Source organism: Drosophila hydei, unplaced genomic scaffold (assembly GCF_003285905.1).
Source record: "Drosophila hydei strain 15085-1641.00,03,60 unplaced genomic scaffold, DhydRS2 tig00008119-arrow-pilon, whole genome shotgun sequence".
Taxonomy (NCBI): Eukaryota; Metazoa; Arthropoda; class Insecta; order Diptera; family Drosophilidae; genus Drosophila; species Drosophila hydei.
In genome coordinates, this window is record NW_022045830.1 from 1,020,184 (window position 1) to 1,045,109 (window position 24,926).

General features: G+C 38.5%; 3 protein-coding genes across 3 annotated transcripts; 2 read left to right on the plus strand and 1 right to left on the minus strand.

Annotated features, from left to right (window-relative positions):
* Nucleotides 1–9,952: 9,952 nt before the first annotated feature.
* LOC111596787 (protein Diedel-like) lies at nt 9,953–10,294 on the plus strand. The gene has a single exon (XM_023311143.2). The coding sequence runs from the start codon at nt 9,953–9,955 to the stop codon at nt 10,292–10,294; it is 342 nt and encodes a 113-aa protein (XP_023166911.1).
* A 1,232-nt stretch (nt 10,295–11,526) lies between these two features.
* LOC111596776 (protein Diedel-like) lies at nt 11,527–11,877 on the plus strand. Its single transcript, XM_023311132.2, has one exon. The coding sequence runs from the start codon at nt 11,527–11,529 to the stop codon at nt 11,875–11,877; it is 351 nt and encodes a 116-aa protein (XP_023166900.2).
* A 12,017-nt stretch (nt 11,878–23,894) lies between these two features.
* LOC111596767 (protein Diedel-like) lies at nt 23,895–24,233 on the minus strand. Its single transcript, XM_023311119.2, has one exon. It carries the CDS (start codon nt 24,231–24,233, stop codon nt 23,895–23,897), a length of 339 nt encoding a protein of 112 aa, XP_023166887.2.
* Between the last annotated feature and the right edge of the window lie 693 nt (nt 24,234–24,926).

Below are 24,926 nucleotides of genomic sequence, written 5' to 3' on the forward strand. Positions count from 1 at the left end.
CTTTTCAGTTATTTGTTAGCTCGCTTGCAACCTGGTGGCAAGGTTTCTAAGTGCAGCTGTCAAGCAGCTCCATTTGGCTCTCATTTCCCATAGAAATTAAAACAATTTGTTGCTTCAGCTGCAATTCAAGGCAATTGCATTGCACTTTTTCCGGCAATTCATAAACATAAAGAGCATAATATTTCAGACGGAATGTGCGTGAGTGTGTGTAAGTATGCATAGTCGCTGCACTTATCCTTTCACTTCATGCGCATAATGAAGAGCACTTTACGCTTATGAAAGCGATGGCTAAAAAACGGGCAGCAAAATAAACAAACAAATAGAAACACTCGTAATAACAAGAAATAAGATCTTTCTAAAGCAGGAATAACGAACTTGAAATGCACTTGCTGGGAGCTGGACGTATATATAGAGTAGGTGTGTATGCATATATGTTTCCTAAATACCAGAACTGGGACTATGAAAGTCTTTATGAACAGACAGCCTCGACTCAAGGTTGATATAAACTGATTAGCCTGAGGCAGCGCAAGATTTAGTTATAGGCATTTTAGGACTTTTTTATGAAGTGCAAGGAATATAGTTAATTGAGGCAACTATGAAAGCAAAGTCGTTTAAAGCTAGAGGCTGAATCGCACAGTTATTGGATGCATTAGATTTCAAACTTGAGTGAGAACTGGAAAACCCCCTTTTGTTATAGAACTTCTATTGATCAGCTCGAGCTAAAGTCTAACAATTAAAACTTATATATTTAAATATATAAAAATATACATATTTATCTATATATATCTAGCCATATATGGAATAATAAATAAACAAAAATAAATTCTATGAGCAGGGTATATAAGTAAACGTCAACGAGCGCACGACGTTTCACGTTTCAGGGGGCAGGGCAGCATTTTGCATGCTTAAGACTGTGCACGCACACACACACCCACACACACCCACGCAAGTGTGTTTGAAATGTCGCGTCATGCGTGCAAAGGACATAAGCAGTGACTGCAAAAACTGAAGGACCGCCCACAATTCAGCCGGCTTCGCTGCTATTTGCACTCTGACGGCTGGCGCTCCAAATGAAATGCAAACCGGCAAGGACGATGCACGGCAGCTGTGGCTGTGGCTGTGACTGTGGCAGAGCCTTAGCCTGTGCCCGTGCCTGTGCCTGTGCATGTCGCCTTTCAATTGACGGCCACGCCTTTTGATGCGAATTTAGTTTTTAATTTCACTTTCGCCAACGATCCTCTCTCTTGCTCTCGCTCTCATTCTCTCCCCTCTCGTTCTGCCATTTCTCCTTGCTCATTTAATGCAAACGTACTTTGGCCACAAGGACACTCGGCATTTGGCTTGCAGGCTCTTCGCTTTTTTTCTCCCTTTTTGATGTGTTTATGTATTTACAGCAACACATAAATCATATAGCTGTGTGAGTGTGTGCATAAGTGGCTTTAGCCAAGCGTGACGCCTCCAATCCTGCCGCACTGCCTGCTCCAAGTGAAACAGTAAACAGCTGCGAGATAAATTGCTCATCTGCTCGACCTCGACGCACGACGGGCCTGTCCTGGCCGCCGCCCACCATCGGCGCCCCATTCGCTCGGTTTCTTAACCCAACTGTGGCTCTGTGTCAACGACGAGCTGAAGTGTTAAGTACATAAAACCCACACACATGCATTGCGTTTATCCATAATGATGACCTTACTTATGACTTGAATGCGTGCGCAATGGCCAACGCTGCGTATACGTAATGGGCATAAAAATTCAACTGCTTGCACGCACACACACACACAGAGATTGCTCGCTTATATATAAATCTATGTATGTAATTTATGATTTTGTGTTGAAAATAACTGGACTTGTCTATGATTCAAGTTTAATTAGCCTGCAAAATTGGACAAGGCCAGAAAAAGCGATGCATTTAGATATATTGTTTTCAGGGCAAGATTGCTTTCTTATCATTAAAAGTAGTAGGATATTCTGAAATTTTGTTAATAATATTTAACAACCGCCTCGAGGTCTGCTCTAGAAGTTTTGCGAGTGTTGCTTTAGTTGCCGATATACCTCACTGATGCTGGCAATATGGAATGCTTAGCTACCTTTTTACAGCTGTTATGCTTGAACGTGGCTTGGCTCTTGTTTGATCACTGCCTATTTGAATATTTGTGTTAAAATCAACACACTAATGATGCTGCAGCTTAACAAACCTCGTTGCCTGTGACTTTTTCTTCTTGCCGGAACTGAAGAAGCTCAGGAAACGACGACTAGATACAGATGGCATCGAAGCAGGAAGTGAATAACACAAAAACAAATACATTTTTTAAGTGCTTCGAGAATTGGGAAACGTAGCCTCAAGTATGTAATATTTTATGAGGGAATAACATAGATATTCATGAACAGTTAAATAATTTTTGAAGAAAGGTTTCTAAGACAGTCAACAGAGTCTTTCTATCTATCTCTGGATATATCCGCCTTTAAGTATGCAGCAATGCTTGGATGTAGCTGGTCTCTATAGCAAGTTCAGTTTGTTTAATGCTCTCTATGAAAATGTCTTTGAATTTACTGAAATCGATTTGAAAACAGTGTGATTTTTACTGATCTGGGCATTGCATCATATGCTGAAGTAACTAAAGTCTTAAATATATCCCAAAGTATGCACAAATATTGAGTATCTTATGTTTTTGATATGATTAATTATCATAATCATTAATCATTAATTACCCAAAGAATATAAAAAATTAATTTTATTTTGACAAAAATACAGATTTTTATATAAGTCAGTCTATTCAAGCTCGATAGAATAAAGAATTTGGCAATAATGTGCATTATAACTGTTAATCAGTAAGTTCCGGGTGTATGCTAGTCGGGTGTTGCCTAGACTAGAGCCTTTTCGTTGTATACCTATAGTTTTAAGGGGTTTGAACTCTAAACTCTGTACTCTGTTGCCAAAGTAGAAGCCATGACAACTGCCTCAACAAAAGATTTTTGTTTTGCTTCTCTCACAGATTCAACTTCATAGCAGCGCCTTTGTTTAGAGATTAGAAGCCATTGTTCGGCATGAATAGAATTCGGAAATTGTTGTTTGCTATGGAATAATTTATGAAATCAATTGTTTGCCATTTGCAACTTATCAGCATCAATGGCTGAACTAAATATTCTGCGGCTTTCGAGGCATTCCTCAGCCGCCTGGTTGAGGCTGAATTACTCGATGGCCACACTCAGAATTCATGCTTAAAACAATTAACATGAATGATGGATGGATGGACTAAAGAAATGGTGAATGCTCTGACGCTCACAATGGCTAACGGGAGTCGAATTAATATTATAATTATGCACTTTAAGTTATTAATAGAATATTATTATTATATTCGGTAATTTGAGTTGAAATTTGAGGCAACTCGACGTTAAATTGCCAATCGATTGAGCAAAACTTAATTGAAATGGATTTAATTGCTCAGCCAGGCGAGTGCAGCTCGAATAATAACTCCGTCTATATCGGATGTATGCAGAGAATACTTCCAACAATTTGCTATAATCTATCTGCAAGTTGTTAATTGAGTCCGGACGTTGTCTTTTGTGCAAAGTGGACGACAGGCAGTGGCTAGTGGGCAGCAAGGTTATTTTTATTAGCATTCTACGATGTTGCTGCAGCATACCCTGTAATTGTTCACAATGGGTTGAGCTACTAAGAAGTTTAATGCCTGATGACAAAGTGTGCTGAGAGAACATCAGAAATGAAGGATTCTATTCTATATTGCTAGCATTCTCTTATTTATAGGGTATCTCTCTTCAATTATTTAACAAATAATTACTCTATATATACTATAAATTTATAAAGGGCAAGTGTCTCCCTCATATATTTTGTAGGGTATCTCTCAGCTGGGACATTCGCTAGCTGAGCTACGTAACTGTTTTGGCACTGCAGCTGCAATTTCTCATGCCCTTTGCCAACTGGCTGCTCAATCATGACCAGACATTGGCTGCCACCAGGGAGCACTTTGCCACTCAAGTGCCAAACAATTTCAAAAATCAACACGAAACGAGAGGGGGTGCAAGGGGGCAACATTTTTCCACATCCGCCTTCAACTCCAATTTCAGCTTCAGTTTGGGTGCCAGCTGAAGGTAATCTGAAGCCCCTTTCATTTGGGGAGTAGCTGTCAGAGCTCGGCACTGGCAATGCCAGTCAGCTTTTGTTCGATTAATTAACTTGGCCCAAAGCAGCTGGCCAAGTAGCAGTGGCAGAGGCCAGGTCGAGAGCAGCTCTAATGAATACCAAATGAGCTGCATATCTGGCCTGGTCGTGCGCTCCATATGCTTCTCTAGAAACCATACTGATTTATTTGACGCAATAAATTCGCTAAAAAGTGTCACAAATTTATGGAGCGCCGACAGCCAGCACAGATGACAGATTGTTGCGGATGTGGCTGCGTCTTAAAAGGAGAATGAATTTGGATATTAGCTGGGAGGCGATGGCGATGCCCTGCACAAGTGGCTAACCCAACGAATTCGAGCTGTAGCTCTCGCTCGTTACTAAATTTTAATGTAAATTTGGTAAACCTCCTTTTGCCAGGAGGAGAGAGGTATGCATAGGTATATAGGACACGGCCAGGTAGCGCTTGTGCTGCCATCTTATTCGTTTCAATTTACATATAATGCCTGTGCATTCCATATCCTTAGGCTGCTTTTTACCCCACTCATGCCCCGACCACGGGCCAGCTATATAAATGATGTGTCAGTTTGCGTTGCTTGCTGCGTTTTTATTTCCGACTCGCTTTCGCTCATTTTATGCTTGAGGAGATGCTGCTTACTTGACACAGCCCTTCGCCGTTGCTGCTGCTGCTACCGTCACTTTGCCGCCTTTTGGTTTTGTGGTACTAAAAAAATGAAAAGGTAACAGTGAGAGCGTGGAAGTCGAGCGTGGCCGACTGGCATATACCCTGTGCAGAGCATTCACCTGGCAAGTGCTCATCTATAGAAACATTGTCATTCAAATTTGGTTGTCTACTGCTCCTTATCTATGAAATATGCAAATCATGATCGATATTTATCGATTTCAGTTATGTCATATTAATAGCTTTCTCTTATTTCATATATGAATGATGTATGTTTCCAGAGATATAAACTAGATTTGTTATATGAAGTCCGTAAGTTCGTATTAAGAGAAGTTATCGATACTTATCGATTTTTTAAAAACCCCGAAATAGAGTTTTTGATTAAATGTTAGATAAATTCTTCTATATGCTCATGTAGATTTAACGTTATACAGAAATCTCTTTATATATTTATATTTATATTTATATATTTATCGATATTTGTTCATATTTCAGTTATGTCACAACAATATTTTTCGACTAATAATGATTTGTTTTTCCAGAGTATTAATTTCGATTTATAATATGAAGTTCGAGTCTATTAGGAGAAGTTTTCTTGTTATCGATGTTTATCGATTATATGAATTACAGGTAAATCTGATTTTTAATAAATGTTAAATAGCTTATTCTATAAAATATTCGTATGTTGATCTTTAAATGCAAAAAAATATTTATATGTGCAACAGTTGAATGATAGAGATATTTATCGATAATGTAAAGTGAATTTTAGCTGAGCACAGATCAGCTTAAACCACATTTTTTGTTCTCATCAATAATATCTAGAGTAAATGTTAAATATATATTACATTACAGCGAATGTTATCGAATTAGTTGTAGAAAGAACATTTATCGATACATGTCATCGATAACTGTCTTTAAAGTCAGGTTAATTAGATGCAAATACATATATAATGTTTTCTAGTTTAATGAGAGATTTATATGCTTGGCAGCAATTACCTGCTTACAGGGTATGCAGATGCCGGCAGCCCTTGCTGCTTCACCAATTGCCAAACAAATGGCAGGTAAGGCAAGGCACCCGCCCAAGATTGGCGTGCGCGCGAGCACAAAAACAGATTACAGTTCAAGAACATGTTTTGATAAGCAGCAATTTAAAACGTGATGCTATTTTTGGTTTACACGAAAACGCCAGACGAGAGACGGGCGACGAGAGGCGAGAGAGACGTCTGTCGAAAGACGCCCCCACAGCAATGCCAAGTTAATGGTGGCTGCTGCTGCTGCAGGGGAGCTTAAGAAAAGGCTGCCGTTCAGCGAGCAGGTGGCAAAGGATATGGGAACCGGCGGAGGGGCAAGTGCGGTGAGCTGCTTCTAATTTCATTTGCTTGCATATTTAGTGGGTGAGCGTTTGAGATGCCGTAACGCCTGATGAGCTATTCAGCACAAGCTTTAATGCAATTTGCCCATAAAGATGATGAACATTCTAAGACAGTCGCGATGTGCGTCAAAACAAAGCGAAAACTTTACGTGTCCAACAACAAAGCTATTCACATAGTTAAAAGCGAAATTCTAATTTTGATTAGGATTCTAGTAGCAAGCAGATACAATGTTGGGGAGGTCTATAAGAACTGTTTCGCATGATGAGAAATTGAAGCTGAATTCACGCTCTACAAGAAACAAATTTTGGAGATTCAGTTTAAAATTTAATTGTTAATAAATAAAAAATGATTTACAAATTAACTCTGATTGCGTTCTATTCAGGCTCAAATCACAGCCTCCAAGTCATTCGATTCGAATCTTTTGTGCTGGAAATTATCAATTGTAAGTGTCAATAATTGAATTGAAGTGGAATAGAAAACATTGAGTCGATGTCGTAATGGCAATACAATGCGACAATAAATAACAATAATAACAAATGAAGAGCGCATAGAGAGGAGGTCGAAAATCAGCGCTGCAAAGTTAAAAACGTTCAGCGGGAGCAGACGATAAAAATAAAATGAATGCCAATTTTTGAAAAATTAATTTACTGTCTCAGGACTGTTTTCTCTATCGATATTCAATGAGAATTGCAACGGAGCCAACGAAGCGGCGCAGCAAAAAAACAGATAAAAATGTGAAACGCGATGAGAAATAATGAAAATGGGAGCTGAGCGAATACTAAATACGCTTTCCAATATTTTATATATAGTTTTAGATAAAGTTAAAGATAGAAAGATTTAATTTATTTTTGCTTACAAATTTTTATATTAATCCGCGCTGCTGCCTGGCTAAGCATTTCTTTTAACTCAACGGATCAGTTGGCAAAAGTTGTTTCAACTATATGCGCAGTGACACCATATATAAATGTCGAACAAAATGGTACAAATTAATGTTCATTGATGGCTTTTATACCTCTGATAAGAACAATGTAAGTTACAGTAGATACCTCTGTGTCTAGGCCCACTGTCTCTCCTGTTGAGATAGATCAAGAATGCATATCTGAAGATTGGCATAGATTTCAGCTTTTAAGCATGACAAAAATCATGCAAAAATCATTCAACTTACAGCGAGAGTATGAAAAAAGGCCATGAAAATATACTTAACAGAGCAAATAGACAGTTGGCGTGGGAGTCAGATGGACAGGCAGAAAGACAAAGAGAGAGCGAGAGAAGGGGTAAGTAGTGTGAGCGAGAGCTAGATAGAGGGCAACAAGATGCCAGCAAAAGTCAACATCGTTGTACTGTGCCGAGCTAATGTACTTTTGGTTTCTCTTGTTGCTGCTGTTGTTGCTCTGGCAAACAGCGACAATCGATTCTGAAGACATCAATAAGAATGGCAGCGTTGAGGGAGCTAAAAATTCCCAACAATAACTTTTCATTTGAAGGATAAGCGCAAAGTGGCCCCGATTCAGCGCCTGCTGCTGGCTGTTGGCTGCTGCTCGCTTAGCAGCCGACAAGAAGCATTTGTAATAACTGTCATAAGCGAAATTGGTGTTATCCTGTGCAAGGACAGCGTCATGCCCCTTTGCGGCGTGTGGCATGCGGCAAAATGAACGAAATTAAATGACATTTTTTTAGCTGCTGCTGCTGGTGCTGCTGCTGCTCGTTGTTGTTGTTGTTCTTGCTCCTCGCACTGTTCTTGTGACATTGAATTTAGCACCCAATATAAAAATCAACAATGTGTGAGTATGTTGTGTGCGTGCATGTGTGTGTGTGCGTCTAAGTATGCGATAAGGATAAGCTTTAAGCATGAGCATGTGGCAAAAATTCTTAACGCTGAGATTTCATCTGGCAACAAGCTGCGAATTGCGCAAATGAACAGACAGCAGACGAAGGAAGCTGAAGCTACACGCAAGCCGAAAAATAAAAAAAAAAATATAATAAGAACGCGCCCCCGCACAAAATGGCGGCAGGCAGCGCCACGAAATGAAAAGCAAAATGTCAAGTAACGCCCCATTATGACTGTCATAGAAATGAAAAGTAATTTTGATTTATTAAACGTTAACAAACGCAGCAGCCACACACACACACACACATACAAGGAAGCTTGTTGCCCCGCCCACAATGCGAACAAAAACTTAGCCCGCACACATTCACATAAATGTTGTGTTTGCCTTAGCGACATTTCGAAAAAGGTTTTCCTTGCTGGTTGATAAAACCCAAGTGCTTAGCCTTAGCCCTTTCTGCTCCAATATACATATATATATATATAACATATGTATGTGTGTATATTTGCTTATAAGTTGGGCCTAGGCGAGCGGCACGTTTCCACTTTTTTGCTGTCGCTTCATTTTGTTTTGCACTTCCGTCTGGTTGACTGTTGTTATAAGAAACTCATTCGCATTGTCAACTTCGTTTTCATCAGCAGACGGACAGACAGAGTGGGGGAGAATGAGTGAGTGGGTGTGGGGTGGGGCGGCTCCCAGTTAGAACACGCGAGACACTCGAGACAGCCTGACAGGCGCTTTAAGATAAAAATTTTTTATAACTACACGTCGACATCTTTCAGTTCGTTTCGGCCTAAAAATTTGCCACGAACGCTTGTGTGTGTGTGTGTGTGTGGGGGGGCGGGCCGTTTATATCCACTTTCTTTGAGCAAGTTAGGGCACTCCTTGTCCTGAGTTGTCATAAAAATAACAGAAACGCAAGAAGCCAAGTTAAGCATCTTGGCGACCTCATGACATATTGCTTAAATGGTACCCATGTGGGAGATTGTGCGTACAATTGGAGTAGTGGAAGTTGCGCATTAAAATATAATTGGATAGTGATTTAGATGCTGGTGCAACATAGAGCCCAATCTATAGTTCCGCTCTGACTTTTTGCATCTCAAAGGGAGCTTAGCTAACTCCACTTTAAAGCGAGAGTTTTAATGATAACTAAGCCTGAGATTTGTCTTAAAGAAAATGTATTGATTGGCTATCGATGTATCGTATACAAAGTATATGTATATGTATGAGTGTATATGAGTATATATATATATATATATGAGTATATATATACATATATATATATATGTCATTCTGTTTGTCTGATATTAAAATGTAGACTTGAAATTTGAATAAATACTAGCATATATCAGATATTCCATTAACTTTAGCGCTGTTTAAAACTAAAATATCAAAATTTTAGCAGAGCTTGTTCAGTGTTTTATATATGAAAAGTAGTTTGACTCTCTCGCTCTTGAATAGCCTATTTTTAGCTTTAAATATAAACATTACTTTACAAACAATAAACTTTAAGCTATTTATAAATTCAGTTAACTATTGTGTATCTCAAGCTATTCAGTACAATAAATAAATAATATAGTTGGCTCTAGCTAAACAATATAAAGACAATAAAAAAAGATTAAGAAGTCCATCCACCCACAGTGGCTTTCTTATACTATACTCTTTCCTTTTCATATTTTAAAATTATTAAATATTTCTAAAAAAAATATGATATATATATAAATATATGCGCAATTATCAGTGTCTATTATTATTACTTCTAACAATATAAATGTATTGTCATATAAATTTGTTATTATAAATTGATTGTAATTAATTAAACAACTCTCTATATATAGAAGTGCATTTAAACTTCGTCATTATATGTGATATGCACCTGCAAAAACCATATAAATAGACTTTAGCTCTGTTGATTCTCAACGAGAAACGTGTTGAAATGAAAAATATATCCATTCTGCTGGCTCTTGTCTGTGTCTTGGCTTGTGTGGGCAGCCTGCGGGCGCAGTGCTGTCGGCAATCGCTGACCATGACGTATACCTATAACAGGCCAGGACGCTCCTGTGCAGATGCTGGTGGTCGTCCAATCAGTACGACGCACTGTACGATTACCGTTTGTGCCAATGGCCGGGCTCAGGTGGGCACCTACTGTGGCCGTCGATCCTGCAACATCTTTGGCTGCGCCTGCGGAGGTGGCTGCATCACAGGCCTGTGGATGCAAAGCTTCCTCGATAACAATAGACATTTGGGTGTTATAGTTACGGGTTCCAGATTCAACTAAGAAGCTGCGCAACTCCTGCTATGACTTGCAGATATATTTAAATAAACATGCTTCAGGAAAACCTATAAATGTGTTTCGAGCTATATTTCTCTTTTCGGTTTCTATGATAAGAGTGTTTTACTGATGAGTGCTCGACTAGCAAATACCCTGCTACCAATCTACTCTTGCACAAGAGCTAATCAACTAGGCGCGTAATGCCTATGGCATAGAGTTGCAGCTTCATAGCTAGACATATGGCTAGAGGCATTGGTCTAGATTAGCTCAGCTCATCGTTTAGATTAAGAATATATATTCAAAATTTAACATTCGCCTATATTGCTCATTGCACAAGGCCTATGTTCATTGCTTGCTTTAATATAGAAGCAGCAGCGCCAAAAACTCTGCCTCTGAACGACCAAAACATGTGCTGTCAAATCTCTTCTCAAGAAAGACTGTTGCTACACGAAGCAACAGATACCTCAGTTGCCATTACTTAGGTTAATCAAAAACGTCATCACTTTCAGTCTCAAAAATTTTGAAATATAATAGTCGCACTCTGCAGCAACTGAAACTTGAAATTTGACTAGAAACTGCTATATAACAGCAGCAAAATTATAGCTGATATAATCATCTAACTCTAAACTTATTTAAAACTTAATTTATATTGATATTTTGTCATTGATATAGAATATGGATTAAATTATTAGCTTCTGCTTATGAAAAGCGGTTGGGAGAGCAAAATATTTTGACTCTCACGTGCCTGCCCTCAATAACATTTTTTAAATCTAAATATAAACATTTGTTCACTTGAACCCGCTTTACGGTGTTGCGACAGTTAATCGGCACAATAAATGAATAAGACAATTGGCTCTAGTTAAATATTGTTCGTACAATAAGAAAAGATAAAAGCGGCTCACATAATGAGGTTTGCATAAATGTCATATTTGATACCCTTTCTTTTAAGTATCAGCAAAATATCAAATATTTCTCTTAAAAAATATATATAAAATAAAAATAAATAAAATATATATAAAATTATCAGTGTTTGTTATTATAACTCTTAAAATAAATAATATATCAATAAGGTAAGATAATATATGATTGTTATTAATAAAAGATCTCTATATATGTTGAATGTATTGAAGCGTATTAAAGCTTCGTCATTATACGAGATCTGTAGCCAGGGCACATTTCCCTAAAACCTCTATAAAAAGCCTGTAGCTCAGTTAATTCTTAACTCGAAACGCGCTAAGATGAAGCACATATCCATTCTGCTGGCTCTCATCTGTGTCTTGGCCTGTGTGGGCAGCCTTCGGGCGCAGTGCTGTCGGCAATCGTTGACCCTGATGTATAGATATAACAGGCCAGGACGCACCTGTGCCGATGCTGGTGGTCGTCTAAGCAACAATCCAAACATCTGCACGATCACTATTTGTGCCGATGGCCGGGCTAAGCAGGGCAGCTACTGTGGCCGCGGACCCTGCAACATCTTTGGCTGCAATTGCGATTATGGCTGCATTCCCGGCAATTGGATGCAAACTTTCCTCGAAAGAAATAGACGTCTGGGTGTTACAGTTACGGACTCGAGATGGTCTGCAAATTAGACATTCTATAATTTGTAGATATATGCCAATAAACCTTTTTAGATGAGTACGTATAGGTAAATCATGAAGTTCTGCTCGTTGCAATATACAATACATTAAGTTGAAATTTCATTTCTGTAGGCCTTAAGGTATTGACACTTGAGATCACAAACAATGAGTCATACAAAACCATAAATTCACTCATATTTACTTTATCAATTTTAATATTTTTCAACTTAAGCTGAGCAGCAAAATAATTGGATAAGAGAATTGTCAAGCATTGATAATAACAAAAAATAAAAGAGACTCGCTCAAAGTTTAAATTGAGAATAAAAAAATTATTTTTTGAAAAAATAAATGAAACTTGGTTAGCTTTTCCTGAAGCCCTTGTTGTAGGCACCACTGAGCCACTCGTTTACCCTGAGGATAGCAGCGCTTAACACCTTGACATATTGGGATCCGTTTCTATAATATTTTTAGTTCTTCACTCTTCTCTAAAGGTATAGATACTTTAACAGATGAATGCATATCATAGTCTTGTCTGTCAATACATCTGATATTTCAGGTATTTTTGTTTTTCAATGAACTCCCATTGGCACAGTAAAGAAGCCGATAATGTCATCTAGCTAGCTCTACCTCCTATAGCTTTAGCTGTGCTTGGCTATCTTCAATCACAATCAGTCAGTCAATCAAGCAGAACAATTAATTAAATGTCGAATGCGACAAATTCATATCACTCGCAGCCAGTTAAACAACAGCAGATTGTCAAACCGGTCAGTCAGTCAGCCAGCTCAGAGTCCTGGGTCAACACTTTCGGCTACAGAGTTGACCAACGCAAATTGTTTAATGGCCGGTGACACTGATTTAAATTAAATATTTGGTATTTGGCCTAACGGTCGCCATGTCACTCTGTCAACATGTGTTGCAAACAAACATGAAATGCGTTCAACGTGCTTGTTGTTAAAATAACTAAAGTAAAATCCACTTAAAAATCGACGGTTAGTTAGCCACACGCGATTCAAATAAAAAAATTATAAAAAACAATAAATGGGAAAAAAGAAGAGAGAGAAAGCGGGCAATGCCCGACTAGCATATATCTAGACTTTAATGTATTATAAACATAATACTTCTATGCATACAGTTCTAAACTCTGACAAAGACGGCGCTTCTTAAAATCATATGAAAATTTTATTCTTAAATAACTTTACTGATTATTGTTCGATTCATCATTTGATTCGGCTTATTTTTCTTCACATTTTAAAGCACAATATTATACACTATAAACATATATATTTGTATCAATTCATGACATTCTGTCTTCAAATGATTCTTATAGCAACTAAGAGGGGAAACGACGTTGCACGAAATTTAATGTTCATTGGCCTTTGACTCCAGTTCTTCAAACAGATATGCTTCACTGCTAGAGCTCGTTATCGATATTATGGAATTCAAGGATTATAAAACTCAAATATATATAGCACATAAAATCTTCGTGAAGTTAAACTTCTAACCTCTTGTTAATATCTGCTTCATGCCACGCCCCCTTCTGTCTGTTACATACATTTTCACAAAATCATTATACCCTGCATAGTCAGGCTCAGCAGGTGGAGTAATTTCAATAGTTCTGGCATAGTAGATAAGCCAAATTGCCTACTTTTTGAAATATATTTAATTAATACTTATTTAATTGCATTTAATTGAGCATTCGCAAGATTTGTTTTCATTTTATTTATATTATGTTTGGGCGCTGTTAATAGAGAGCAAATGTTGATAATGTATCAGAAAGTTAAAATGAAAATAAATATGAAAATGTTTAAAATATTTTCGATTTTTTCGAAATTAAATATAATATGTATAACTATATATATTTGTAGATAAATGTAGATAAATATTGTAGATAAATGTAACATAAATATATAATAAATACTACATACTTCAACTATATATTATATGTTTCAATAATTAGCTTTCGATGGATATATAAAGTTTGGTAAGATTTTCTGCTGAGTTATACGAACTCTAAGTCAGATTACACTGAACGAAATTAATTAAATAATACAAAAAAATAATATATGAGCACAAAATAATATTTAAGAATAATATAAAATATTAAAAAAACTAAAATGTATTAAAATATTTAGAAATTCTGGCAGCAGTTGAAAATAATATGGCTTAAATATGGCTTAGTGTTAAGAGAGCTTTGCTACCTTTTAGTTAATGTACCAACAGCAATTTCATATTTTCTTGGCTAATATCTAAGCAAATTCAGCTAGGTCCATTCATTCGTCATTTCCAGTTAAAGTGGCCAACGGAAACTGAGTGAAGCACCAAATGCAGATGATTTTGGTTTTTTGTTTTGGCTGCGAAATGAGTCAAGTCACGGCGCCTAATGGCACGTTGCATTGATTTTCCACTTTTAGCCTCGGCTGTCAGTCAATGTGTCGCGTGCCACATGGGCAACACAAACAGCAATGCGGATCGCTGTGGATGACACGCGTTCAACGCGTTGATGGCAATTTAAACAAGCGCAACATTTCCGTTAGTTGTTTTGTTGCCCAGCTGAAAGTGCAGCCAATGGGGTAGCCTGGCCAAAGATAAAGAATGAAAGCAGGTCTAAATATCTTGAAGAGACAAATGATAAGACAAAAATTGCTGTTTAGCTCTGTCAAGTGTTTTAAGCAAGACACAATTAAGTGGTATCTGCTAGTCGAGTCGAGTGTGTCTAATGCGCTGCTGAATGCGTTTGACTGTTGCTGTCGTGCCATGTCAGTCGGTTCAGCGGCTAATTGGCCAGAGATTTAGGCTCTATGCTGCGCTTTGTTGTAATTAAAAACGCAATCGTCAAAGAAAAGCCCCGGCTGAAGCCAAGTCCAATGAATTTCGAACTGATTGAAGGAAGGCTTTTGGCACAGCATCTGTCTACCTCTCGCTCTCTCGCTCTCTCTCTCTCTCTTGTGTGCATTGTTTTTGGCCATATCATTGACAATGGCAATTGCATTGACATATTGTTGCTATCGGCTTTCTGCCTTCCGACTGTCAAAACGCCACGTCACGATGGTACATAGCCGGGCCCAAAGGCAATCGGGCGCGTGCCTATGTTCATACTGCTATCACTCGCCTCATCTCTCTGTCTCTCTCTCGCTTCCCATCTGCTTTAACGAGTGTTGTTGGCCATAAAGCCTTTGGCTTTCTGTTTGACATTAAGTGAACTTATAATTAAACGCTTTGGCCCATTTAATCGGATGTGTTTATCGTCGTTTGCGCATCAAAAGTCGAATTCCTCTTGGCTAACATTTTGTGCTGTCATTTCGAGTGCAGCATTGATATTGCTAATTAGCACATTTCGATTTATGCTGAGAGCAACTTCAGCCAGCCAAACGAGTTAAATATATTTACTATTTTCACACACAGCAGATACACAAATTCCAATAGTTTATATTTTTATAGAATGTGCAATTTTGTCGACAGATTTGGCTCACTTGCTAGATACATAAATAATCTGTAGTTTCTTGCCCTCTGGAAGCCACCAGCTGTGCTACACATGTCTCGTGACATGGCTTAAAAAGTAAATAAATATAAATATTTGATCGAGTCGTTCTAGCCCTCAGTTATAGCAGAGCCAGAGCTTGGGTCTTGGTCTTGAAGTTCCCTTTAAACTAATCGATTCTTTTGCTCTGAATTTATTCCTTTAGCGTGTCACCCGCTCAGCTCTAGCTGAAACAGCATAACTATCACCTGTCACACATCTGAATGGAAGTTAAAAACTATAATTTAAACTCTGCGCTGGCAGCTATATTAGTTGGCTTCCAGTTGAGCCCAACTGCGGGGGAGTTTTCTGGGCCTGCATATTGTGGGCTGTCTAATCTTTGGTGCTTGGTGCGAGCTGTCTGCGGTGCAGGTGAAGCTTTGCGCTTTGCTTATGTTTCATTTGGCAGAATCTACATGTCGATGTTGGGGCCAAGTACCTGGCCATGTTTTCATTTAATTTGAAACATTTTCTTTACTTAAATTACAGAAACACATGGCTTCTGGCTGCCTGGGTGGTTGGGTGGTTCGCATAGCTCGGTGTCACTCGGCTCGGCTTATCTTTTATCGGACCAAATGTCTTTGTTGCTTTCAGCTTGGCGAGCTGTTTGCCGGCAGCCGAAATTGGGTGCAAAAACGTTTTCAACTTGGCCAAAACAAAACAAGCAAACCAAAAAATTCTGAAATATTGTTTACTACTGACTGCTTAATACACTGTACAGGAAGTGTTATAGTTGAAGGCTGAAAATTCGAATTCTGAGCAGCTGTTGATGTAGGGAGTCACCTAGCTGCGGTGTGTGGGCGTGTGCGCTACGATTGGGCGTGGCCGTAGCAGTTGGAGAGAAGTTCCAACTGCCTAGCTGTTTAAATGTTGCTAAAACATCAATTTCTGTGTGAGTTGGGTATAAATTAATATAAATAATGCAAATATAAATTAATAATATGTTGAAGATATAAATAAATAATTAAACTGATTTTTTATCATCTTAATAATTTTTAAAATTTTTTAAAATTTTTAAAATATTTTTTCGGATCTGGTCAGGCATTTGCATAATGAAGTAATTTGAAAGTTTTATGTGTTCTCCCTGGTACTCGCAGCTGAGCAGTTGAAAAACGAAGCCAATGGGGAATTGAAGTTGAATTGAAAGAATTAGTGAGCTCTAAACAGCAGCAGCCTTGAAATGGGACGGGATCTTTTGGTCTCTCAAACCGCTCAACTGTAGATGCTCAAAACTATATGCTTAGCCATGCCATCCAAGCACTTTATCTCTGCTTGAGTATATATCGAAGACTAAAAAGACAATAAGCCCCAAGTCCCTGCGTTTGTAGCTTACATCACGTAAGAAGAAAGCACTAAGCAACTCAGTCGTCTATTATCTGTTTAGGCTCATTTCAAACGGACAATAATAAAATATTCAGGTCCGAATATGCTCTATTTCCACAAGGGCAAACAGCATATGAAAAGGTAACGAGAACAACACGGCCAAACAAGGATACACGAGGCGACAGTTTATTTCACACGGAAGCGGCAGCTAGGACTCGTGTCAGGTTTGTGGACGCTGCTGAGCCAGCGGTGGGAGCAGGCGATGGCAATTTACAGTTAGGCGGCCACGTGACTTACTAAATCAACTCGCCTTCTGCTGCTCGTGTCGTCTGTTTGAAGTTGGGCAAAAACGAACACACGCAGTCAACGTCGCAGTCGCAGTCGACGCCAGCGTCGCCGTCAACGTCACGCAAATGTCAGCTTGACAAATCGCGCGCAAAAATCTGGCAAGTCTTTCCGTGTGTTTGCTGTGCTCGTGGATTCTATGTTATTTTTTGTGTGTGGCGCTCATTTTTGAATGTTTCTCAAAGCGTTGGATTTTACGTCTCTAAAGCTGCCGCAAGCCGCAAGCGAAGGGTGTGTGCGCGCGTGTGTGTGTGTGTATTGGCGCCTCTGCCACAAATGCCACACGGCATGCCGACGGCGCCTCTTTGGGTAATTTGTTGTGTTTGTCCACCCGCCCGTGCCACCAACAATTTTTTGATTAATCAAAGGACATTTTCTTCCTTTTTTTCCCGCTTCTTTTCTGTTGTTGTTGTTGCGTTAAAGAAGCCCGAATTAATGCAAAAATGATGAGTGGAAATTTGTCAAGCTTATTTACTTCCGTCATTTAATGGCCCGGCGGCACATTGACAGCAGCGACTGGACCCCAATACAGACAGAGCCGGAATTTATCTTTGTTTGCTTTTTGGCTCAGTTTGTTTTTTTTTTCCTCCTTTCCCAAAGCCATTTTATGCATAATTTTTTTTTTTTGCGAGGGGCCACGCACTGTCGCTCCCCGCTCAGCACGACGTCCGTTGGTGTCTCTTATTGTCCGCCATTTCTACCTGCGGCCATTGGCCCTTGCATATTTTAGCCGGATTTGTCATAATGCGCTGAATATTTTGCTTGCAAGCGAACTTCGCATCGGCTCTGAATAGTGTTTGACAGGGGTTCGCCGTTTTTTTTCGTATGCTGTTAAATCGAATTTCTTGGCTTTTTATGTAATTTTTTTGTGGGACGCTTTTATCAATTCGCCATAAGCAGGGTAAACGAATTAGTCGGAAATCTATGGCATAGGGCTATACGGTTGGGTCCTTGTTTGGCTTGCTGCTGCTGCTTCTCATCAGCAGCTCGGAAAAGGGCGCATTTGCCCACCTACAGATAAGAAGAAGGTCTATACCTTTTGGGGGTTTCTTTACAATTCGCTTAAGTTGGTTTATAGTTCAATATTTTCCGGATCTAATAAAAAATGCGAACTAAAATGTTGAATATCTAATGCTTATGCCTATGATACAATCGTAGCCGAATATTAAACACTTTTTAGGCCACAAAAATTGCTTCAAGGAACACATATATTATATTAAAAATAACTTAGTCAAGTAGCTGAGCTTTGGTGATGTTATCGTGAAAATAAATGTGATACATATTGATGTGTGATACTGTGAAATTAATATTAGATTATGTCTTATAAGTTTATCAATTCGTAATTGACTCCTGCTAGTAGTAGTATTAGTGTGAGTTGGAGAGCTTGTACAAATGTTATTCGAGTGAGTATGCGTCTTAGTTGCACTCTTCACACTTATGGTCTGTAACAGCTCTGAGTCAAAACTGTGTTTGAGAGAGAGATAGCTGCTCAACGTAGTCCAGTTTGTTGCTGAGTGAGAGCGAGATAGAGACCAAGATCGCTGTGGTCAAACGTAGCTTCGGGCATTGCTGAGTGAGTGTGCGAGGGAGTGAGAGAGATGACAAGTTAGCCCATTCGCAGAGTATCGTTACGATTGTCAGTGGACGAAGAGAAAGCGTCTAGCAATGGGTTGCCTAATAAATTACATAGGGAAAGACAGCACACCGTGAAATATTAAGTTGCAGTCAGCATTCCTGTTAAGAGAAAGAAATATGGCTACATAAAGTTAAAAATTTCATGCCTGCAGTTTACAGTCAAATACTTTGCCTTAAAGACCAATTCGTCAAATACTTTTCAACTTATGAATGAGTATAATATCATGAGTTATCATGAGTTCATATAAAAGAATATAGCAACTTGAATCAGTCTAATGAAATATATATATATATTTTTTTTTATATATACGTAGACTTAGCAATTGCATATATAGCTCGTATACTCTGAATTATTAAATATCTCCACTCCACACAAAGTAAATGAAGTTCATATTCATATATTAAAGATACACCAAATTCCATTTCATGGTTGTCTTTTCTTTGTGCTTGTTCTCAGGCAAATATTTAACTAGATCCTAGATCATTTGTGGCACTGCCCTAAGAGAGTTGTTTATGTGTTATCTCTCTGTGCCTAAACATACGTTTCGATTTGTGTCAGAGTTTGAAGAAGTTATTGAGAAAATGCATAAGCTGTCTTTGGCAAAACCTGGTCAAAGATTTTGTCAGCTCATTAACTCTATCTGAAACTAAAAACGAAACTTTTGGAGCCATCTCTACAGTCAAAGCTATTGCAGTATCGACAAGAGTCGCCTATAACTTGCACACACTTATAACTTGCACACCAACGAGCCATGGTCATGGCTAGATCAACTCAGCTCGTCTGCATGATCGAATATACTCCATGAAGTCATAAGATCATTATGCCGTGCATTCCCACTTTGAGTGTGTTTGTAAAAATATCTAAAATTAAAGCTGAGATATATATAAATATATATATATCTGATATTTTTATCTGGCAATAATTTACTTATATTATTTAAATTTATTTTGAGTAGTTAAAGACAGACAAATATTGGACCAAGCCAATATTCTCTTATTAAACTCAGAACCTGTTGAAGATGGAAATTCAGCTTATAATGGCTCTATGAAAATGTAAAAGAAGGCGTGGCCCACAACATTTTCGTGATCAAGACGACAGGCTGAATCGACCTAGCGATGCTCGACCGTCCGTATAAACGCAGCTATCTCGTAAGCCTCAAAAACTGAGATCGTGTATATTTCGTATATTTAAGGTTTAGTATATCTCTTCTTCTTAGCCTCAACATTATAAATTCTTTCATATGTAAAAGTGAATGATGACACATAATGTATGTATGTATGTATGTATGTATGTATGTAGAACGATTAGAATATCTCCTGCCCGCGGGGTTTAGGTATCTCCTAGTCGAGCAGTTTCGACTCGAAGAATATCCTTGCATTTGTCTGCCTTCTGTCTGTCTGTATGATAGCATTTTTCTATACATGACATGCTTGTTTTTGTATATTATATACCCTTACTAAATTCTATTAGGTAACCAAGCAATATAATTTTTTAACTTATAACAAACATAGCTTTATTTACAAGGTTTCCGCCAGTCTGTATATTTAAATATATTAAAAAGCTTAAGAGAGATCTTCTTAGTTTACGAACTCGAGCCGGCTTCCAAAACTACGACCTTTTGACGTTTATTATTATCGATGAAACTCTGCATCCAGTTGCCTGTGATGCAGCCACCTCCGCAATTGCAGCCAAAGATATTGCAGGATTGTCGACCGCAATAGGAGCCCACCAGACGCTTGCCGTTGGCGCAAATGGTAACCATGCAGGTTGAACTAGTGTTGAGCCAGCCGCCAGCATCCTTGCATGTGCCTGATTCTACGGTATACAAGAGGGTCATTGAACGCCGACAGCACTCCGCCTGAGAGCAGGCTACACAAGCCAAGAGCTAGTGGAATGGTAATGTGCTGCATCTCGGAACGCTTCTAACTGAGAATTAACTGAGCTCACGGTATTTATAGAAATTTTGTGGCGAACATCAATATAAATAGAAGCTGCTTGAATACTCTGGTATATTAAATATTTCCATACCTTTTTTCATCTATGCAATCATATATCATATGACTTCATCTCTCTCTAAAGAAAGTGTATTCCACATTCATAAATTGAATTGAAGTAAATTCTTCTTCTTTAACTTCTCAGCTCTGCAGCTATTATTGAGCTTGTTGCCAAGCAAATATTTAGATCCGATTGCCTAACTCAATTGTTGTACTGCTCGACTGGTTTCAAGCCAGTTTGAGTTTTTTTTTTGTATAGCTCATTGATTGTAAACATATGTTTGAGAGAGAGTGAATAGAAGTTATTGAGCAATTGCACGAAACATATATATGTATATAGCAATTGGGTAAACTGACTTATGCCTTTTACAAACTCTTCTTCAATACTAATAAATAAATAAACAATATAAGTTTTTATATTAATAAACAGAGCGATCTGCTTAACTTGTACGATTTCATATATTTGAATAGGAAGTTGTAGAAGGGCTTTTGCTGCTTAATTATTCCATCTGAATCTTATAACACGGACCTTTTGGCGCATATTATTATTGATGAAGCTCTGCTGCCAATTGCCTTGAAGGCAGCCACCTCTGCAATTGCAGCCGACGAGGTTGCAAGGTCGCCGGCCACAATAAGTGCCCTTTAGGCGCTTCCCGTCGGCACAAATGGCAATGCCGCACCTTCCGTTGCCACTATAGCGACCACCAGCGGTTTCACAATTGCCTCTTTCCACAGTATACGTGAGCACCATTGAACGCCGACAGCACTGCGCCCGAGCGCTGCTCACATAGGCCAAGGCACAGACGACAGCTAGTAGAATAGTTGTATTTTTCATCTCAGAACGTTTCCAGTTGAAAGTTAACTCAGCTACAGAGTATTTATAGGAATTTTTACAATAGATCTGATTAAATTTCACTTACACAAAGCCCTTTGAATGGGTTGCCGTGAATAGGAATTGTTGTCAGCACGTTAACACGATTCGATTGCTTCATTCTTTTTGTAAACTTCAATAAGAAAATAATAATTGTTAACAAGTTTTGATTCCGAGCTCATTGGGCTCATTGTAAGCAAACAAATGTTTTAATTCCCTGCAAAATTGAGTTCATTTCCCTAGCCAATATTAAGTCTAACTGGAACGGCTATAAAATGTTTTGTATTTGTGTTTTATTTAGTTAACGAGTAAGAGTGCTTGAATCGGGCGTGCTTGACTAATAGATACCCTGAACTCTGCACAGTCTAAGCACATGGAAAGTTGAAGGCAACAAGAGACAAAATTCAAAATATACAAAATCTTTGCATATATTGCAAAAAATCGAGTTTTGTATGTAGGAAGAAATATATTTTTAGCTGCAAGTCTCCTGCTAATGTGGTTCAGCAGATCGTTCAGGGTTAGGCTACTTGATCTATAACTTAAGCTCGGAAATTAATTTGACGATGATTTCTACAAATTTCAGGTCTATTTTGAGTAACTGCAGACAGACAGAAGCAAGACAGAACTTGCATAAAACAAATATATTTTTAGAAGATTATATAGAGCTATGTCCCTGCTGCTTGTCTTCCCTGTCTAGCTGCTCTGTATACGCCCACACATAATATAAATTAATATACACACTAAATTCTAATAAGTAGATAAACAATATAAGTTTTTGTATCAACAAACAGAGCAAACTGCTTTATTTATACGATTTGTGCCAGTATATTTCAATAAGAAGTTGTAGTAGTGCTTGCTCAGCTTAGTTATTCGTCCTCGAACTCAAAATTCGGATGTTTCGGCCGCGGTTATTATTGATGAAACTCTGCTGCCAATTGCCTTCCAAGCAGCCACCTCTGCAAGCACAGCCAAAGATGTTGCAGGGTCGACGGCCACAATAAGTGCCCACCAGGCGCTTGCCATCGGCACAAATGGTAATCGAGCACCTTCCGCGAGCGATATTACGTCCGCCAGTATCCCGACAACTGCCTCTTCCCACAGTATAAGTGAGGACCATTGAACGCCGACAGCACTGTGCCTGAGCGCTGCCCACATAGGCCAAGACACAGACGACAGCCAGTAGAATGGTTATTTGCTTCATCTCAGAACGTTTCTAGTTAAAAGTTAACTCGGCTCGAGGGTATTTATAGGAATTTTTGGGGTGACTGAAGTGAATGCAGCTGACATATAACAATTAAAACGAACCCCATCGAATGGAGCTTTTCATGCCCTGAACCCATTGAATAGGGGTATTCTGCTCAGAATTGTATTGTTAAGAGTCAGAAGGCGGCGTGGTCAATGTCGGACAGCATAAGTAACTTACTTAGCCCTCTCTGTTGAGCTGTTTGACTGTTTGTTGATCTTGGAGCTGCTGGGAGCTTGAGATTTGAAACTTCTCATTTAGTTTCATGCAATCGATATGTTTTTCAGTTGTTATGTAATCAATTAAATCAGTTTTAAACGAATACGCAGATTCAGAATTAAGCTATTTTTTTTTCTAGCTTACATTTTTTTTATTTAATTTAATATATTCTATAAATATATATAAATATATATAAATAAATAAACGAGTTTATTTGAAAACGTAGTTTTTGCGGTACTCAGGGTAACTCCTAGTCGGACACTCCCGGCAAGGATTGTTTTACTTGTTTTTTCTTTAGTATCAGCACGTGTCACTTGTCTTTTTCAGTTATTGTGCGTGCAGAAGACAATATATAAATGTATATAGGTACTATTATTGGTTAGAAGAACTCGGACAATGTTAACAAGTATTATCAATGGGCCCATTGTTCAAAACATATGTTTAAATGTAATTTAAAATTGGGTCATAGTTAAAACAGATTGTCCTTAACACATTTATTTTCGCTTATCATTTGCAGTACGAGTATTTTTATTTATAGATATTCTACTCCATTACCATTATATCGTTAAATAACTTGCTTAAAACAAGATCTTCAATAAAAACTGGAAGACTTGAAGTGTTAAAAACTGTAAATTTCAAGTAAATTCAATTTTCAAAATTCAAATTTCAGAAGTAAAATGGATTTTGTGAAAAATAGATATTTTCTTTTTTTTTTAGAAGAATGTAGGTGTATATAAAGATATAATTATAGCTTGCATAAGTGAAAAAGCAATTAAACAACTTAAATTTGTATATTAATAAGCAGAGCTTTCAGTTTTATTTGTAGAAGTCTTATAAATGAAATATTTCAGTAGTTTCAGTTATAGAAGTCCTTTCACTGCCTATGAACTCCATGTGGCATCCACAACTCTGATGTTCTGCCGTCTATTGTTATTGAGGAAACTCTGCTGCCAATCGCCTTTAATGCAGCCACCATCGCAATTGCAGCCGAATATGTTGCAGGAGCCACGGCCACAGTAGGTGCCAACTAGAGGCCGGCCATCGGCACAAACCGTAACTGTGCACGATGAGGAGCTAAATCTACGGCCACCAGCATCTGCACAGGTACCGGAACCGACGATATACCTAAGGGTTAAGTTAACCCGACAGCACTCTGCCTGCACACTGCCCACATAGGCCAAGACACAGACAAAAGCTAGCGGAACGGTTATATGCTTCATCTCAGCGGCTTTTTGGGTGAACATTAACTGATCTACAGGCTATTTATAGCAGTTTGATTGCTGATTACGCAAATATATCAGATTGTATATTATTTTCAATAGGGCGTATTGCCAGCAAGTTAATACGATCAATTGTCTCATTCTTTTCGTAAACTTCAATAAGAAAATAATTAGTTTTGAGTTCAATTGAGCTCATTGTTGGCAAACATATGTTTTAATTCCCTTCAAAATTGAGTCCACTTCAAGTCCAACTTGAAGAGCTATAAAATATATAGATATAAGATATTTGCTTTATAAACATTTGCCAATCTTATGAGTTCCAGCTGGACTCCAAGATTCTGATGCCCAGGCGTCTATTATTGTTGATGAAACTGCTCTCCCAATTGCCTGTAATGCAGCCATTATCGCAATTGCAGCCCACTATATTACAGGGTCCACGACCGCAAAAGGAGCCCACCAGCCGCCTGCCATTGGCACAAATGGTAATCGAGCACTTGCCCAGTCTGCCTATACGACCTCCAGCATCTGAACAGGTGCCTCGAGCCACGGAGTACAAGAGCATCAACGAAGGCCGACAGCACTGCGCCTCAGCGCTGCCCACATAGGCCAAGACACAGACAACAGTCAGTGGAATGATTGCGTTCTTCATCTCAGCACGTTTCTAGTAGAGAATTAATTGAGCTTCAGGGTTTT

Coding starts and splice junctions, on each gene's coding strand:
- LOC111596787 (XM_023311143.2), top strand. CDS start 9,953: ATGAAAAATATATCCATTCTGCTGGCTCTTGTCTGTGTCTTGGCTTGT.
- LOC111596776 (XM_023311132.2), top strand. CDS start 11,527: ATGAAGCACATATCCATTCTGCTGGCTCTCATCTGTGTCTTGGCCTGT.
- LOC111596767 (XM_023311119.2), bottom strand. CDS start 24,233: ATGAAGCATATAACCGTTCCGCTAGCTTTTGTCTGTGTCTTGGCCTAT.